The 17,883-nt window shown below is 39.6% G+C and overlaps 1 protein-coding gene across 3 annotated transcripts in view; it reads left to right on the top strand.

The window, feature by feature from the left end:
- The window catches only part of LOC135222679 (guanine nucleotide-binding protein subunit alpha homolog), a 98,163-nt gene extending 82,931 nt beyond the window's left edge, over positions 1 to 15,232 (top strand). For 2 of the 3 annotated variants that reach the window (XM_064260844.1, XM_064260845.1), the window contains exons 7-8: positions 8,591 to 8,756; positions 8,896 to 15,232. In XM_064260844.1, coding sequence (XP_064116914.1) covers positions 8,591 to 8,756; positions 8,896 to 9,093 — 364 coding nt within the window. In that variant the 3' untranslated portion in view covers positions 9,094 to 15,232. The remainder of the gene's footprint in view (positions 1 to 8,590; positions 8,757 to 8,895) is intronic. The other variant, XR_010316308.1, reaches the window with a different exon arrangement.
- The last annotated feature ends 2,651 nt before the right edge of the window (positions 15,233 to 17,883 follow it).

Genomic DNA, 17,883 nt, shown 5'->3' on the forward strand with positions numbered 1-17,883 from the left:
AGTTGCTTATGTACATTCCTTAGTACAAACCCCTTCCTGAAATTATCAAACCAACCCTTTACTGGTTTTGAATTCTGCAGAGCTAGATTATTTGCCTTCTACTTGCCTTATGGATCTGTAGAAGGACATTCCCTTTCTTTAATCATATTGAGTCGAGGGATGCAGTTTTCATAGCAATCTTATACTCACAGAAAAGTAGAATTTTCCACAGGAGTGAAAGAAGGATTTTGCATTTGGTGCAGTGTTTTTTCACATGTTGGTGTGGCAGCAACAATGGCTGTACAGATTGACTATTCCTACTTATGTATGTACCACACAGTTGACTTAATTGTGGGCAGTCCCATCATGTGTCTGCAGTATGTAGAATAGTATCTAGCAATTTAATTGGTAGCACTTTTTGCAGCACTAGGAGTTTTATGATAGCCACTAAATCTTCTGATAAAGCCTGGGAGCTGAGTTGAAGCAGTGAGAATCCCCAGTAAAGTGCATAGATTGCAATTCTTCTGGAAACTAGTTTTTGTACATGAACTTTCCTGTCAGACATATACTTAGCTTATGTCTCTGACGTCACGACAGAATTCAAAACTCGCGGCTAACGCGACAGGTAGGTCAGGTGATCTACCTTACCCGCTGCTGGGAAGCGGGTGTAAGAACCAACATACCTTTCTTGTCAGATTTTTTCTGTCGTCGGTGTCGACCACACCTGTTGTGGTACCTCTTGACAGTTGGATTCTTTTCTCGTTTTCGCCCTGGATTGTTTCTACGGACTTTTGGTGAAGTACCCGATCTTTTGGCCTGGCATTCGCGATTTGTGGACAGTTATTGGACTTTTCTTTGGATTTTTCTTGGATTCATGATGTCTGATGTTGATACTAAGAAAACTGCTATGTTTAGAGTTTGTTGTATGACTGAGTGTAAGGTGAGGCTACCGAAAGCTGCGGTAGACCCTCACACGGTATGTTTGAAGTGTAGAGGGAATGAATGCACCTTTAATAATCCTTGTAATGAATGTGAAAAGCTGAATGAGGATGAATGGAAGTCTTTGTCTTCCTACTTGAGGAAGCTTGAAAAGGATAAAGTTAGGAAAGCTTCTTCCAGGAGCAGTAGTAGATCTCGTATTAGCGAGTTGGATATAGATAATCCTATTTTAGAAGTAGCTCTTTGTCAGTTTCAGCTCCTGCTCCCTGCACCGAAGCCGAAGATGCGCCTTCGGAAGTGGCCTCCATGAAAGCCACCATTCGCAGTATGGAGAGGAAAATCAAACAATTAGAAGGTAAGAGTGATTCCAATAGTGATTTGTGCAGTGAACCCAGTGCAGTGGAGGGTGCGTCTGATCGGCTCCCTAATGCTTCCAGGCCTAGACCTCTTCCAGACTCCCAGTCCCAGTGGAGGAGGAAAGTCGAAAGCCACAGGAAGGTTAGGAGCATCCCCAACGGTCAGGCGTCCCCTCGGTAGCTCCTGTTGATCGTTCCCAGGCTACCTTGGATCGCTCCAAGAGAGAAATATTGCGCCAATGCTTCTCGTCTTCGCCTTCGCCTTCTCCTAAACGAGGATGGAGCTCTTCGGAAGCCTCGCGCCCTTCGAAGAGAGCCTGGAACGCTCCCTGCGCCCGCCCTTCCAGCCCTGAAGTTTTTTCGGAAGAGCCTGAGGTGGAAGCGAAGAAGCGTAAGAGATCGTTCCCCGAGCGGAGATCGAGCCTCATCACCTGTTCACGAGTTTGTGAATTCTCCTGCAAGGGTGTGGCTAACCTTCAGGCGCAGATTTCGGCTCTGGCTGGCTCTCTTTGCGTGTCTTCTCGTCGTAGGAAGGACGTCTCGCTTCCTGTAAAGAAGTCCAGGCTCCCCTCTCCTGACTCTCGCTATTCGACGGAAGCGGCGCGCTCACCTGTGCGTTCGGATTCTCGCAGGAGACTTTCTGCTTCGGACAAGATCACTTCTGCGTCCAAGCGCCATTCGCCTGACAGACAGGTTTCTCCTTCGGACAAGGAGCAAACTGCGCGTACGAGATCTTCACCCTACAGACGCTCTTCTCGAGACAGGATCGCTCCCCTTGACAGGCGCCAAGAGCCTAGTAGGCGCTACTCGCCTCGTAGCCGCTCCTCGTCTCGCCTCCACTCTCCGGTTGACAAGCGCCCTAAATCGGACAGGCGCCCTTCGCTGGACAGGCGTCAAGAGCTTGTTAGGTGCGTTTCTCCTGGCAGGCGCTCTGCTCCTGACTTTCACTCTCCTCGAGTCAGGCGCCGAGAGCCTAGCAGGCGCTTCTCCCCTTGTAGGCGCTCACCTAGTAGGCGCTCGTCGCCAGAGATCCTCTCGCCTCGGTTCAGGCGCCAAGAGCCTGGTAGGCGCTTCTCGTATGGCAGGCGCTGTTCGCCTGGTAGCCGCTCTCCTTTGGATAGGCGCCAAGAGCCTGATAGAAGTTCTTCTTCAAACAGGCGCTCTGCGCCTGACAGCCGACTTACTCCTGTTAGGCTCCAAGAATCTGGGAAACGCACTCCTCCAGACAAGAGCGATGTTGCAAGTAGACACTTATCTGAAGCATTGTCTCCAAGACGTATACGTCTTACTTCCTCTAGAGACTCTTTTAAGAATAGTCGCGCCTCTAAGGATCATGAGGGCTCTTCAGCTCAGGAAGAACAGGACCCCTCAGAAGAAGGAGGACCAAAAGACTCCTCTGTTTCCTCCTATAAGAGGCTGACAGAGTTACTCCTGCAAGAGTTTGGAGATATCCTTTCTCCTGTGGCTCCTCCTTCTCCTCTTTCGTTATTCTCCACTTCGAAGACGTCGAAGGTTTCGTCTTGTGTAAGGATGAAACCTACTGTTTCCATGAAGAAGGCGCTTAGAGGTTTTGGGGAATGGCTCCTTTCTAAGGAAGAGAAAGGGAAGACGGTTTTTTCTCTCCCTCCGTCTAAAACTGACTGGCAGATTGGGATTCTGGTACGAATCGGGAGAACCTTTAGGCCTCGCTCTCCCTTCGTCTGCGGACTCGGACTTCTCTTCATTGGTGGATTCTGCTCGTCGTTCCGCCCTCTTGTCCGCCAAGACTACGTGGGGAATGAACGAACTTGACCACCTACTGAAGGGAATGTTCCGAGTCCTGGAAGTTTTCAACTTCTTGATTGGTCTTTAGGTGTTCTGGCTAATAAGACCCAGACCCCAGATTCTCTGTCTCCTGAAGATCTTAACTGCGTCCTCACTTGCATGGATAAAGCAGTGAGAGACGGATCGAGTGAAGTCTCCTCACTGTTTGGAGCTGGAGTGATTAAGAAACTGTCTTTCTACTGTTCGTTTCTCACGAAGGCAGTGTCACATGCGCAAAGGGCCTCGCTTATGTATGCTCAACTCTCTCCTCTTCTGTTCCCCAAGAAGATTATTCAAAATGTCTCGAGTGCCCTTTCAGCTAAGGCTAATCAGGACATGTTAGCCCAGGCGGCCAGGAAACCTCGCTCTGTCTTCCAACCCCAGGCCAAGAAAGAGACTCCTCTGAGACAGGAGCCCTTTCGAGGAGGACCCGCTGTCAGAGGTTCTGCAACCAGAGGGACTAGACCTTTTAAGAGAGGTAAAACCTTCTCTAAGTCAGTCAGAGGGAAGAAATAGCGATCAAGGACTCCAGACATCAGTGGGTGCCAGACTACTGAAATTTGCCGACGTCTGGGCCCACAAAGGGGCAGACAATTGGTCCCTATCGATTGTCAGCAAAGGATACCTCATTCCCTTCTTGTCAAGACCACCATTGACGACAACTCCGAGGAGTTGGTAGCCAAGTACAAGGACCCCATCATGAATCAAGCCCTTTCTCTAGCAGTAGATCTCATGCTAGAGAAGGAGGCTATAGAACTAGTGAAAGATCCCCGCTCTGCGGGCTTTTACAACAGACTATTCCTAGTTCCGAAGAACTCAGGAGGATGGAGACCGGTGTTGGATGTAAGCGCCCTGAACGTCTTTGTGGAAAAGAGGAAGTTCGCCATGGAGACAACTTCCTCAGTGTTAGCGGCTCTTCGTCCAGGGGACTGGATGGTGTCTCTAGACCTTCAGGACGCTTACTTTCATGTGCCGATACATCCTTCTTCACGGAAGTATCTACGATTCATGATGGGAGGAAACATCTTCCAATTCACGGGGTTAATGAAAAACGTGGCGCAGTGGCTACATTTGGAGGGAGTGAGGGTGTCGCTTTATCTCGACGACTGGCTAATCAGAGCAGAGTCTCAAGAAAGATGTCTGGAGGACCTTCAAAAGACCCTTACATTGGCAAGTTCTCTGGGACTTCTGGTGAACTTCCAGAAGTCTCAATTAATCCCCAGTCAAGAGCGGATCTATCTGGGATTCGGATAGCTTCTCTGGCTTTTCGGGCTCCTTTTCCGTCGCCAGAGAGGATAGCTCGTTGCTACGAGAAAATAACGACCTTCCTAGAGAAAGATGCATGCACAGCGAGGGAGTGGATGAGTCTGCTGGGGACACTCTCCTCGTTGGAGCAATTCGTTTCTCTAGGAAGGTTGCATCTCAGGCCTCTACAGTTCTTCCTATACCAGAACTGGAGGCGTCTCTCCCTAGATCTGGAGTTCTCCTTCAAGATCTCAAGGGGAATCAAGAGAGACCTTCGGTGGTGGAACAACCCACTTCGTTTTGTGGAAGGAATGTCTCTTTACATGCCGAACCCCAGCCATGTGTTGTTTTCCGACGCATCGGAAGCAGGTTGGGGAGCGACGCTCGGGACAAGAGAAGTGTCAGGCACCTGGAAGGGGGATCAGGTGTCCTGGCACATCAACAAGAAAGAGTTGATGGCAGTCTGGATGGCATTGAAAGCCTTCGAGCCCCACGTCCGAAATGCAGTAGTGCAGGTCAATTCGGACAACACAACAGCCTTGGCGTACATCAAAAAACAGGGGGGGACGCACTCCTTCTCCCTGTACGAAACAGCAAGGGATCTTCTGCTGTGGTCTCAAACAAGGAAGATCAGTCTTCTCACCAGATTCGTACAGGGAGAAAGGAACGTCAGGGCCGATCTCCTGAGCAGGAAGAATCAACTCCTGCCTTCCGAGTGGACCCTCCACTCAGAGGTATGCCAAGACCTGTGGAGAAGATGGGGCAGACCTCACATCGATCTCTTTGCAACAGCAAAGAACGCAAGAATCGAACTTTACTGCTCCCCGATCTCAGACCCAGGAGCAGTATCAGTGGATGCGTTTCTCCTAGATTGGACAGGTCTAGACGTCTACGCCTTTCCCCCCCTTCAAAGTACTGGGACAAACCCTCAAGAAATTTGCTATCTCGGAGATGACAAGAATGACGCTAGTAGCTCCGTTCTGGCCCGCCCAAGATTGGTTCACAGAGGTACTGGAATGGTTGGTGGACTTTCCAAGAGCACTTCCACAAAGACAAGATTTGCTCAAACAACCCCACTTCGACAGGTATCACAGAAACCTCCCCGCTCTCAATCTGACTGGCTTTCGACTGTCAAAAGTCTTGTCAGAGCGAAGGGGTTTTCGACAAAAGCTGCTAAGGCTATCGCCTCAGCTAGAAGACCTTCGACCCTTAAAGTCTACCAGTCGAAGTGGGACGTCTTTCGCCGGTGGTGCAGGAACCAGAAGTTTTCCTCTTCCAGTACCTCTGTGACTCAGATAGCAGATTTCCTAGTTTTCCTCAGAGAAAAATGCGGTTTGGCAGTATCTACTATCAAAGGATACCGAAGCATGTGGTGCTGTGTTCAGACATAGGAATTTAGATCTTTCGAATAACAAAGATCTTCATGATCTATTAAGATCTTTTGAATCTTCCAAGAAAACTTCGAACGAAGTTCCAAGTTGGAATCTGGATGTGGTTCTTCGTTTCCTGAGGTCCGCTAGGTTTGAACCACCACATTTAGCCTCCTTCAAAGATCTCACGAGGAAAGCTCTCTTTCTCATGGCTTTAGCATCCGCTAAAAGGGTTAGTGAGATTCATGCCCTAGAAGGAAGGGTAGGTTTCAAAGGAGACTCCGTGGTTTGTTCCTTCCTTCCTTCGTTTTTAGCAAAAAATGAGAACCCCTCAAATCCTTGGCCAAGGAACTTTGAGGTTCGTGGTTTATCTTCCCTAGTAGGGGAAGAACCTGAAAGAACTCTTTGCCCTGTTAGGAGTTTAAAATACTACCTTCAGCAAGAAGAAAACCCTTAAGGGCATTGAGGACAGACTATGGTGCTCTGTAAAGGACCCCAACAGACCATTGTCGAAAAATGCGCTGTCTTTCTTCATTAGAAGTGTTGTGAAAGAAGCACATAGATCTTGTAATGAAGAACATTTCAAGCTCCTAAAAGTCAAGGCTCATGAAGTGAGAGCAATTGCCACTTCCTTGGCCTTTAAGAAGAATATGTCTCTTCAGAATCTGATGAAAACTACATTCTGGAGATGTAATTCAGTATTCGCCAACCACTACCTAAAAGACGTCAGTATTACGTATGACGAGTGCTTCGCGTTAGGCCCGTACGTATCGGCGAATTCGGTGCTGGGGCAGGGAGCTGGAACATATCGCTTAGTAGTTTTTTTTCCCTTGTTTTTGTTAAATGAGTTCATATGGTTGTATGAAAAATGATGCAGGTAGGCATCTTTTTTCGTTTCGTAATACTAATAACTTTAGTTTGGTTAGGTGATCGGATTTGGTTTGAAGCTCCCTGCGTTGGTAGTGGACAGGTTCTGTCATAGAAGAGGGCAAACCCCCATTGACATGATCCGACTTGGATTCTACTAAGTAAGCGGATATCAAGTCCCGTTAGTAGACCCAAAGAGTCTTTTTCAGCTGTAGGTCACGCCCTCGCTGTAGCTCTTATGGCTATGCAGACTAATAGACAGTATCTATGAAGTCTTCAGCCTAAACAGGTAAGAACCAAGGTTATTTTTATCCTACAACAGGTGTTGTTTACCTTTTCTTGTTATTTTCTGTCTTGTACCCTCCACCAAGGGTGTCAATCAGCTAAGTATATGTCTGACAGGAAAGTTCATGTACAAAAATGATATTGTTATTTTACAATAAAGTTTTGTACATACTTACCTGGCAGACATATACGATTGATGGCCCGCCCAGCCTCCCCTCAGGAGACAGGTATAAGAGAGAAAAAATCTGGCAAGAAAGGTATGTTGGTTCTTACACCCGCTTCCCACGCGGCGGGTAAGGTAGATCACCTGACCTACCTGTCGCGTTAGCCGCGAGTTTTGAATTCTGTCGTGACGTCAGAGACGTAAGCTAAGTATATGTCTGCCAGGTAAGTATGTACAAAACTTTATTGTAAAATAACAATATCATTTTTAAAAAAGCTAACTAGTTTTAATAAAGTTGTGTAAAGTATTCATGCTAGTAAAGTAAAAAGTAATATTTAATTTACAATGAGATTTTTGTGTGGACAGTTTGCCATTTTTAGGTATGTGATCTTATTTGTTTGAGGTTTAATTTGTGTTTACTGTATTTTAATAGTAAAGTACACTACTATGTATGTGTATTGTATGCATTTATGTCTTATTAATGTTTTTAGGGTTCTTTGCATTTCTATCTTATATGAATCATCTGCTGATGTACACAAATGTTTGCAAAGCCCACAAAAATATTCCATTTAGACATTGATAAAAATTCCAAGAGTAATCAAATATTATGCTAGTCCAAAACCTGCGAGTTATTATGTTCAGCTGCATTACACATATTTCCACTGCACACTGGGTAAGAATCTTAACTTTTAATGGTCATGACTTTCTAACGTCTCAATTTTCCTTTCATTGCCTATGTTTCTGTTGCCTTGAGTAGTGCAAGTCATAGATACGAAGTTTTACTCTCTATGCATGCAGCATTATTATTTACATGCATCAGCTACTATATTACTACTCTCTCAACTTTGTTCACAGTTCTGAGTACAGTGGACCCCTGTAGTATTCCCGTTCTGCAGATTTGCAGACTCACGCATTCGCAGATTTCTCTCTGGAACATTTCCCCTCATTATTTGCAGAAACTTCGCCTATTCGCGGTATTTTCCTTTGAGAAATATGCACAAATTCCTGTTTTTTTATCAATTTCATCATAAAATGCACCTTTTGTGATAAAACTATTATAAAAACCAGGTATAAAAATTTTTAGTGGGTTTTTCTTGAGTTTTAACTAACAAAATAGGAATAGGGGTTCCAACTATTCATGGGTTCTAACTATTTGCAGGGGTTTAGTATGCATCCCTTGTGAAAGAAAGGTTCTACCTTTTCTAAAATGTGCCTGTCTAACACAACAGGTCATCAACTCACTCTCTTCCTCATTTGCTTTTGTAATACACTTTGGCTTTTGGCACTTTTTGTGAATCAGTCTTTTATATTAGGTACATGGGGTGAGCAAAGTGAAAAACTTGTGGATCTTCACTAGTATGAAACAAGTGACAATGGGATTTCCACATTTGTGAAAATAAGGAATAAATGATTTTGGTAATAAAAACCTCATGTTTGCATTATTCATCATGGATTTTAAAGCTTATTGATCCTGTGAAAACCAATCTTTCAGCTTCATGGGTGCCAAATCTTGTGCAGAAATACAAGATCTTTTTTTTTTATCCTTGCTTAATTGCATATATTATTATATTTTTCTATTTCAGAATCACCAATAGACTTGAAGAGTCCCTTAATATATTTGGAACAATCGTCAACAATCGTAGTTTTCGAGATGTGTCTATCATTCTTTTTCTGAACAAGACAGATCTTCTCATTCAGAAAATTCGCTCTAGACAGAGCAATATTTCTCACTACTTCACAGATTTTGTGGTAAGCATTTATCACTTTTTCTTTTTTTACTATTTGTTTTTATAAGGATGTTGAGTATTGACACTTTTGTTCTTGTTTTTCCAATGCATATAATCTTTAATGATTTAATACCATATATTCATTGATGTGGTTTTTCAAGGGCAACCCACATGATGAGAAGTGTGTTCAGCAGTTCATCCTACACAAATTTGTTGAGCAGCGGAGAGCTGATAACAATCGTAGGCCACTTTTCCATCACTTCACCACTGCAGTTGACACTGAGAACATTAAGGTTGTATTTAATTCTGTCAAAGATACGATTCTTCAGCGAAATTTGGAAACACTAATGTTACAATGAAGCTTATCAATAGATGTGCTGCACAGTCTTTTGGAGACAAGTATTCTTGTGGCAAGTAAGTGTATTTGGAAACCATTTAATTTGCTGTGTATACTCCGTATTTGAAAAAAATGGAAAAGGCAGCTTTGTGATTGCTGCTTAGAACCAGTTTAATTTTCTCTCAATTGAAGTTTTACCCTATACACAGGTGCTTTTATAAATGACCAAGGTTGAAGTGAGGCAGCTTGCGTTGATTATTTTGTTCTTTCACAAGTCTCAAGGTGTAAAAGTTATATTGCACAAGCTGTTAAGTAGACAACTTGCATTTTTTAGCTGTTATCGCCAAGGTTACTAGTGAAAATTACACAGACATGAAGTTGAATCTAAGCCCTTATGATCATCATTCCAAAGTAGTTTTGAAGTTTGAATTGTTTTTGTATATTTATCCTTTGATAGAAATACCTTATATGTAAATGTGATAGTAGAGGATCCAAGAGAATTTAATAGACAATACAAAATCGTTAGTAAAAGTTTTTTGCGTATGATATAGTTTTCATATGATATATATGTATATACATTTATTCCCTTTTGGATGGAAAGTCTTTCCTATAAAGTAACAAATGCTCAATGTGTAGGAGGGCAGACTTATTTTTGTTTATAATGAACTTAGTAGATACCATTTGTAGAAATACACAGACCTTCACGAGTGAGATGCTATAGAAGAATCAGAAAGTGTTTGGATATTCAAGATTGTTGTTGAATATTACGAGTAGAATTTTAGTGGAGTTTCATTAGTGATGCAATGCGACACAGATGGGGGAAATTTTTTCAGTAGCCTTGGTTGAATGATGGCTGTTTTAAATGCAGCTGTACATTTTATTTTTTTTACATGTAATATACAACATTGTGACCCCCAATTAAAGGTTAGTTTATTTTAATTACTTTATGTTGGTATATTTGAGAAAGGCTAAGGAGTCTGACTAGTTTTTGATTACAGTACTGTAGCTGTTTTAAAGCTGCCAGATACCGATTACTAAGGAGAGTGTGATAAAGCTGTTAGGTGACAGTTGCCAATTTTAGGCAAGAGTTGCTTAAGATGATCATATTGTCCCCTTTTTATGCAGGAAATTGAATGTCACAAAGAGAACAGTCCACATGTCACAAAGAGTTTAGTCCAAAGTCATTAGTGTGTCTTTTTGTTAGTAAGTGTTAATTCTATAATTCGTTTTTTGAAGAGTTTGGTTTGCTGTCATTCTCTCCACCATAAGTTTGTTGTCATTTTTAGGGTCATGTTCTGAATTTATATTTCCATTGAAGGTCAGGGTATTAATTGACCTACACATTTAAGAGTATTCTCATTATAATACCAACATGCTGTTTATGATACTTATGAAGAATGTCTCCCTAAGTTGCCTCAAGGGGATTACTTGTCATATCATAATATTTTTTGTAGAACAGTACAATACTCAGTTTGTTAATGCTTTTCTCAAGTTGTTTGAAACTTGGTGCGAAAGGTACATACATCGTTTCCTGAAAACAGTTTAATGTGGTCTACTGAATATACTCATGTGATTATGATGATTTGTGACATTTGGGAAGTGACTTACAATCAAGAATCAATTAATGCACATAAAGTCCAGAGTATATATAAAGCCCAGCTGATATGCATTTAATGCTGTAAAATTATTTTATTATTTCATAATTTTAAGACTATAGTTTTTGTTTACCTGTTACTCACTTAGTTTTATATATTGTCATTATGAAATTTTAAGGTTTGGTTTATTTAGGTCTTCAATAAATTTATGCAGCTACATTTATGGGTTGTCATATGATGGGCTGAAGATTAGAACCCCAGTTGCTTTTACAGGAAGACAATCTTAGATTTATGGTGGCTCTTGTCCAAGAAGGCTTTTCAAGAGTTGTTTGTTTTTCTGGAGAAGGCTAACTCATGTTGTGCCAAAAGATTTATGTTAATAACAATTTTTAAAAAAGTAGATTACCATATCATTAGCTATGAAGGTTAGCCATGACTCAAGAACAGTCTGTTAGGTTATGGTAAGTTCATCTGGTGTTAATATTTTTTATCTAACCAAAGTTCATCTGTTGTTAATATTCTTATCTTTTGTTATTAAGAATTGGGTGGCTTTGCAACAGATTTTAAGTCTTTACATTTTAGGTCTCAGTCCAGATTCAGATATGATTGACAGGAAGCATAAGCTATTAAAGTATTGTTTGCTGACATATCAAGTGCAAGTCTTGTTGCAGGTGGTAGTCTCTCATTTTGCTTTCTTGTCAATGTCTGATGAAAACATTAACAATATTGGTAAGATTATTATAGCATCTTTGAAAGAAATTAATAAAGCGTAAAGAGGTGCTTGGATTACAGGTAAATCAAGAATATCCCATTAGTAAACAGCAAAAATCTTTAGTAGGTGTATAAGGCCTGTACTTGCAAAAAACATGGAGGAGATTCAGAAGAGATGTAGCTACAAAGGGGGTGAGATTCATCAGTAAAGTGCACAGGGATGATTATATTATGAGTTTGTGTGGGCATCAAGATGTAACCTTCCATTTCACCCAAAAATCATAGTCTTGGAAGGCTGCATTCATGCTTACATGCCTTATAACCACTGCTTCTGACTGTTCAGCCCTTTTCATTAAACTTAACATTATTTCCAATATTAGACACATTAGGCATGATTTTCATCATGGTGTTTGTAAGCTTTAGAACTTTGGTGTGGCTAACATTTTAATAATAATAATAATAATAATAACTGCGAGAAGCATAAGTTGCGGGTGCACTATTCCCAAGTTGAGTGATACTGGAAATGAAAATACAAATAAATAAAAGTGTATAGATGTGTAGTCACTAAAAATAATATTTACAGTATATGGCTTTGTTTCAGCTAATTGTGAATGACACGTGTAAGACAAGTCCTGTGAATAAATTTTAAAAGGATCCCAAGCCATGTCAACTCATTTAGTTATGATGTTAAGAAGTTGTAATCTACTAAGAATGGTTAAATTATAAAGAACTAGTTTTCAGACTAGGCCAGCAAGAGTTGAGTAAATATATGGGTTTAGTTAAGATTATCATGAAATTTACCTTAATGTGAAATCTGTTTTGTATTCTTATAGTAGTGATTTTTGACAATGTGGTACCATATAGGAAAAATGTTATTCTGGAATAAAGAAATATACAGGTAAGGCAACACAGACCTATTTAAGTTTAGAGTGAAGGGCAATAGAAAAGGAAGAGCTAAAACAAAACTACTTATGACAAAGAGTCAGGACAAGAGAATAAGATTAGAATTAATTTTTAGCCAAAGCAGAAATTAATTGCACCACACAGAGGCAATGGGTATAACATTTCAAAGGCAGCAAGGTTGGAAAGCAGTCCAGATTGTCGCAAATACTTGGAGGTCTGGACTTTAAATCTGGTTATGGGTTCATGTTTTGCAGTTTCATGTAGCAAATTTTTGTGGGAATTATTTTTATCTATTATTTTCAAGCAGTTGGAAGCAATATATTTATCCCATTTTTTTCCCCTTGAGGATAAAACTGAAACTATAAACTTTTGTCATCTACTATATTTAGGAAATAAAAGCTTCATTTCACTCATTGCAGACTTGTACCACCATCAGTACAGGCTTGACTTCGCTTCCGTATTAATTATGATTGACAGCTTAATTCCCAGACTGATTGCAAACTAGTTAGCTGTTATTTGAGTATGAGAGCTCCCAAATAGAAGAGATCTACTCCCCCATTTAATTGCTGGCTTGTTACTTGGTCAAAGGTTCTTAAATCTTAGTATTGCTTTTTGGTATTCAACTCCTTTTAATTAAACCCTTTGCACTTTTCTTTGCCTGTCATCCATAACAAAGTAAGTCAAGGTATTTGATTTTTTATCTCTTTGTTTGGTTTGCACAATGACATGCCTTTGTAAATTTTATTGGGGTTTCTAGACATTAAAGGTAATGGTTATGTGCTTTCAAGTTGAGCAGAGCTCTGTACCAAGTATCCTGACTCGGTAACTTTTACTGGCATTTATTATGTAAAATTACTAAATAATATTTTTTTTTATTTATACTCAAGATAATCTGTTTCCAAGTCACCTTTTCAGTATTTGACAAACATAAATTACTGTAATTTATTTTGAGTACTAATGATAAAACACAGGTCACATCTTCCTCTGGTTCCACTATTTTGACTTTCTAAAGCATTTCATTGGCTAAAGCTTGTTTATCTGTTTCCTGAAGAATAATTTGAGTTTCATTTTAAGTACAAAATCCTGGTCTTTTTTTATGTAAAAAGATGGGATCAAAGATGTACATTCCATAGCAGGCTAGGATTCTGTGGCCGTATCATTCCCAGGAATCAAAGCCAAGGTCAACTCTATTTTTAGATACCCTTCAACAATAAGTATATCTCCTCGATCAGCTTTAACTTTCAACTGAGTACCTCCTCTGGAACCAGTATCTGTAACTGTGGGATGGCTTTAAACTAATTTTACCCACAAGAAATGGGATTGTTACTATTAAATTGTCTTCAATCTTTCCTTGTAATTCATCCATTATGTAGGTTCCAGTATTTCTTAGCAGTTCAGTGGTAACTTGTAAATCATGTTTTTAGTGCTTTTTCTTTTCAGGCACCAGTGTTTAACATTGGGCAACAAACTAAGAGAGATTGGACTTCAGTTTCCTTCTGTCTTTTTTTCCCTACAAAGAGCAGATGCTCACCAAGTTTTTGGTTCTTACAATATATGATGATGGATCTTCATTAGCTTTTGAAGAAAAGCATTAATAACATGAGATACGAGTCACCACAGATCTGATATTTTGAATTTCAAGGTATCATTTTATCTATTTTATTTTAGGTATAGTGTAGTCTGATGATTATCTGTTGCCCTGATACTACAGTAAATTTTGACTTTACGCATACCTATAGAGTTAGGGAAAGATGCCATTAAATAGACCATCTTAAAGTAATGGGTGGCAATTGAATTTCAAGAAAATGTTTTGAGAAATACCAATAAGGAAGAGGAAAGTTGGCAGACCTGGACAATAGTCCCAGGAGACAGTGAATCAGAGAGGGTTGTGGCATTGATGAAGTGAGGTGGTAGAGGTGCATGGAGTGATAAGTAATGTTGGATTTTGTTATTCATTAATTTACACGTTTCTTGTACTGTAGGTGAGACACTGCAAGTTGAAGGCATTCATTGATTTAGGCTCTGTTTTGGCCCAGTGTAGGATTAATGATTTTACTGAAGACAAGAGTTTAGTTCCTTGTTGGATGAGTCAGTTACGTGCTCGACTACTGATCTCAGGGTCTGGGTTCGATTCCCTGCTCTGCCAACACGGAATCAAAGGAACTTATTTCTGGTGATAGAAATTCATTTCTCGATGTGGTTCAGCTCCCACAATAAGCTGTAGGTCCTGTTGCCTAGTAACCAGTTGGTTTCTAGCCACATAAAAATGTCTAATCCTTTGGGCCATCCCTAGGAGAGCTGCTAATCAGCTCAGTGTTCTGGTAAAACTAAGATATACTATACTGAAGACAAGATATATGTATTCTCATTTTTAACTAAAATGAAATGGGATAGGTACTAGATAGGGAGGGGAACTCTGACATGGAAAAAAGTTTTAAGAAGTTGTGATACAATCTAAACTGACTGTTCATTTTACTTTTACCTTGGAAGCATTAGTAAATCTTGACTACCCAGGTTGGGCAAAGATAAGAGAAAGTGTAAATGAGTAGGGATACAGTAAATTCTTGGAACATGACGTTGAGCAGCTGTCAGGCAGCTATAGGGAATCTTGTAACTTAAACAAGTTTTAGGACAGTAGGAAACCAGTTGTGGGATGTAGGCAGCCTTGGTTCTTCAGGTGACCATACAGACACACTTGATGTAAAAGTGATACATAGGACTCAACATCAGACAGCCAAATGTTAGTCTTGCCGGAGTGCTGAGAAAGATCCAAATCCTGTTGTTGTGTCTTGAAAGCCTAAGATGTATTGCTAAAACCACTTACCTTTTTTGTTGTTGATAGCCTTGCATTGAGCATATTGTCATATAAGGATTTTGTCATTATGTACTAAGGTCTCTATTCCAAAATGAAATGTCTGTTGTGTAAATAATTTATAAAGTTGTTGAGGTCAATCATGCCATTGTTTATCCTAGGGATGCCATTCATCTTTTCAGGGACACATTTTTGTTTGGGCCAGTAGTTGTGGGTAGGTTGATAAGTTAGCAGTATCATCTCACAACTAATTTTACTCTTAAACATGGTACATGTATGTTCTTGCATAGTAGTATTGAAAAATGTTTATCCTCCATTTCCCAACAAAGCGTGATGTTTTATCAATTTGTCGTTAATAATATTCCAACTAGCTAGATTCAATTGGTTACCATAGATCTTTCAAAGGTTTCTGGTGCCCTTAACCACCATTTTGAATCTTGAGTCTGTCAAAATACTGAAGAGCCATTAAGTCACGTCCTGTCTGAATAGCTACTTGGTTTAAGTCAAATAAGATCTGTGCATTTTGTGAATGCATATTAATTGTAAAATATTTTTTTCTGCTTATAAATCTTGGGTATGTCATGTAGCTTTGCCCTGAAGTTTGGATTAATGGGTGATGATCTACTGTAGTGTGTAGGAAGATTTCCCATACAGCTTGAGAAGAATGGTGTAGTTGTGCTTCTTGAAAGAATGACTCTCTTGAATGAGCTGCTGCTGCTCTGTGAGAATTGAAATGTAAGAGATTTGTATTAATTAAACAGAAGTTATTTTGAATTTCGAGTAGATATTTTGTTTAGATATATCAGCACAATGAATTAAGTACAGGCAGTCGCCGGGTTACGACGGGTTCGGCTTACAACGTTCCGAGGTTAAGGCGCTTTTCAATTATATTCATCAGAAATTATTTCCAGGGTTACGACGCCTACAACACTGATCTAGCAGATGAAATATGACAGCAAAAATGCAAAATAATCAATATTTGAAGGTTTTTTTGATGAAAAATGTAATAAGAATGCAGTTTACATAGTTTTCAATGCACCCAAAGCATTAAATGTAAGGTTTTCTTAGGATTTTAGACAATGTTCCGGCTTATGATGATTTTCGGCTTTCGACGTGTCTCAAGAATGGAACCCCCATCGTAACCCGGGGACTGCCTGTATACTCTAACTTTGTATGAAACATCATCTTGAAAAGTTTATGTTATACTTTAGTTTAAGCTGTGTAGACAGCAGCAGTACAGCGTTGGAAATAATCATGATATACTTACTAAATCATTCCAACTTTAATAGCAGCACCAAGCTTGTGCCCTCTTGAATTCTGGGTTATGGGGTGGCAAGAACTTTACTTCTTGTTTAGCTAGCTAGTATTGATCTCACTTTCTCTGCTGCCATATAAAACTGCATTCCAGTAAGGAAAAGTCTGGTAGATTTCACTGTACAGAAACACTTCTTTCTCATGAATTGTGTAATATTTCCAGTATTCCTGTGTTATTTGCTTTTTTCTGGCCTTTGGGAAGTTAATGGTTGCCAAGTGCTAAACTTGTTTGCCATATTAGGTATAGTACATTACGATGATTGATTGACGTAACAGATGCGCACAATTTGTTTAATTGCATATAATGTTTGTGAAGCACATATGTTGTTTGTGTCCTTCATCAATGCTTATTATATACATTCATGGCAGAATACAGTTATAATAAGTAGCTCATAAGATACAGGTTAGTTATTTGTGATTAAAGTTTCCATATGGTAATTGGCAAATATTACATTAGTACAGTCCATTCTAATTGGCAGATATTATTTTGCTACAGTCCATTCTTCTAATATGAGATGTTACAGTATGCCAAATTCCTAATATGGGAGGTAGGCTCAGAATATGGAGTATTTTTGTGTATAAGAGCTTTCCTAGTTTGCAAATCTGTCTTTGAAAATGAGATAAAAAAAAATTATGGAAATTGTAGTATGTGAGCCTCAGTTGAAGAATGTGCCCCAAGTACTACCATAAATAATAACATCATGTAGATAATGAATAAAAGTAAGTCAAAAATATTAGAATTTGAAAATGAGGTAAAAAGTTTTAGAAATGTAATATTGGAGCCTCTATTGATTAAAATGTATTAGTAGAAGTACATTATGGTAAAAAGATTGAAATAATGATTGTACATTACATTACAGTACTAAGTAGGCACTTTTATATAGCAAAGGTTTGATAGTATACCCTACCCAGTATGTTGGCCACTTTCTAAGGTTCGACTTAGTACATCCATTCTGACTTACAACCAGTGGGTCGGAACCAAACTTGGTTGTAAGTAGGATAGTACCTGTACCATATAAATAACATCATTTAGATAATGAATAAAAGTAAGTCAAAAATATTAGAATTTGAAAATGAGGTAAAAAGTTTTAGAAATGTAATATTGGAGCCTCTATTGAAAAATGTACCCCCAGTACTATAGATAACATGAGTGAGATGGTGAATAAAAGTGTGTTAGTGTGTGCTGCGTATTATGATTATGCACCACTATCTGTCAAATATCTTTTAGAGTGTACAAACTTGCTAACAGTTAAGGCATCATTCATTTATCAGCTCCTTTTTTAACTTTGCGTTCAAAGTTCACCTATGAAGAGAATGATGGCTATTTAATTAATTTCATTTTTACAATATTGCAGTAATACATATGCTAGAAAAGAAACGACATAATCTGCAATTTTATTGAGTTTTCTATCAAAATACTGAAAAATTTGACCATTCTGCTGTTTTGGATCCATATTTCTTCCATTGGATTGTGACC

The sequence above is a fragment of the Macrobrachium nipponense genome, chromosome 8 (assembly GCF_015104395.2).
Source record: "Macrobrachium nipponense isolate FS-2020 chromosome 8, ASM1510439v2, whole genome shotgun sequence".
Taxonomy (NCBI): Eukaryota; Metazoa; Arthropoda; class Malacostraca; order Decapoda; family Palaemonidae; genus Macrobrachium; species Macrobrachium nipponense.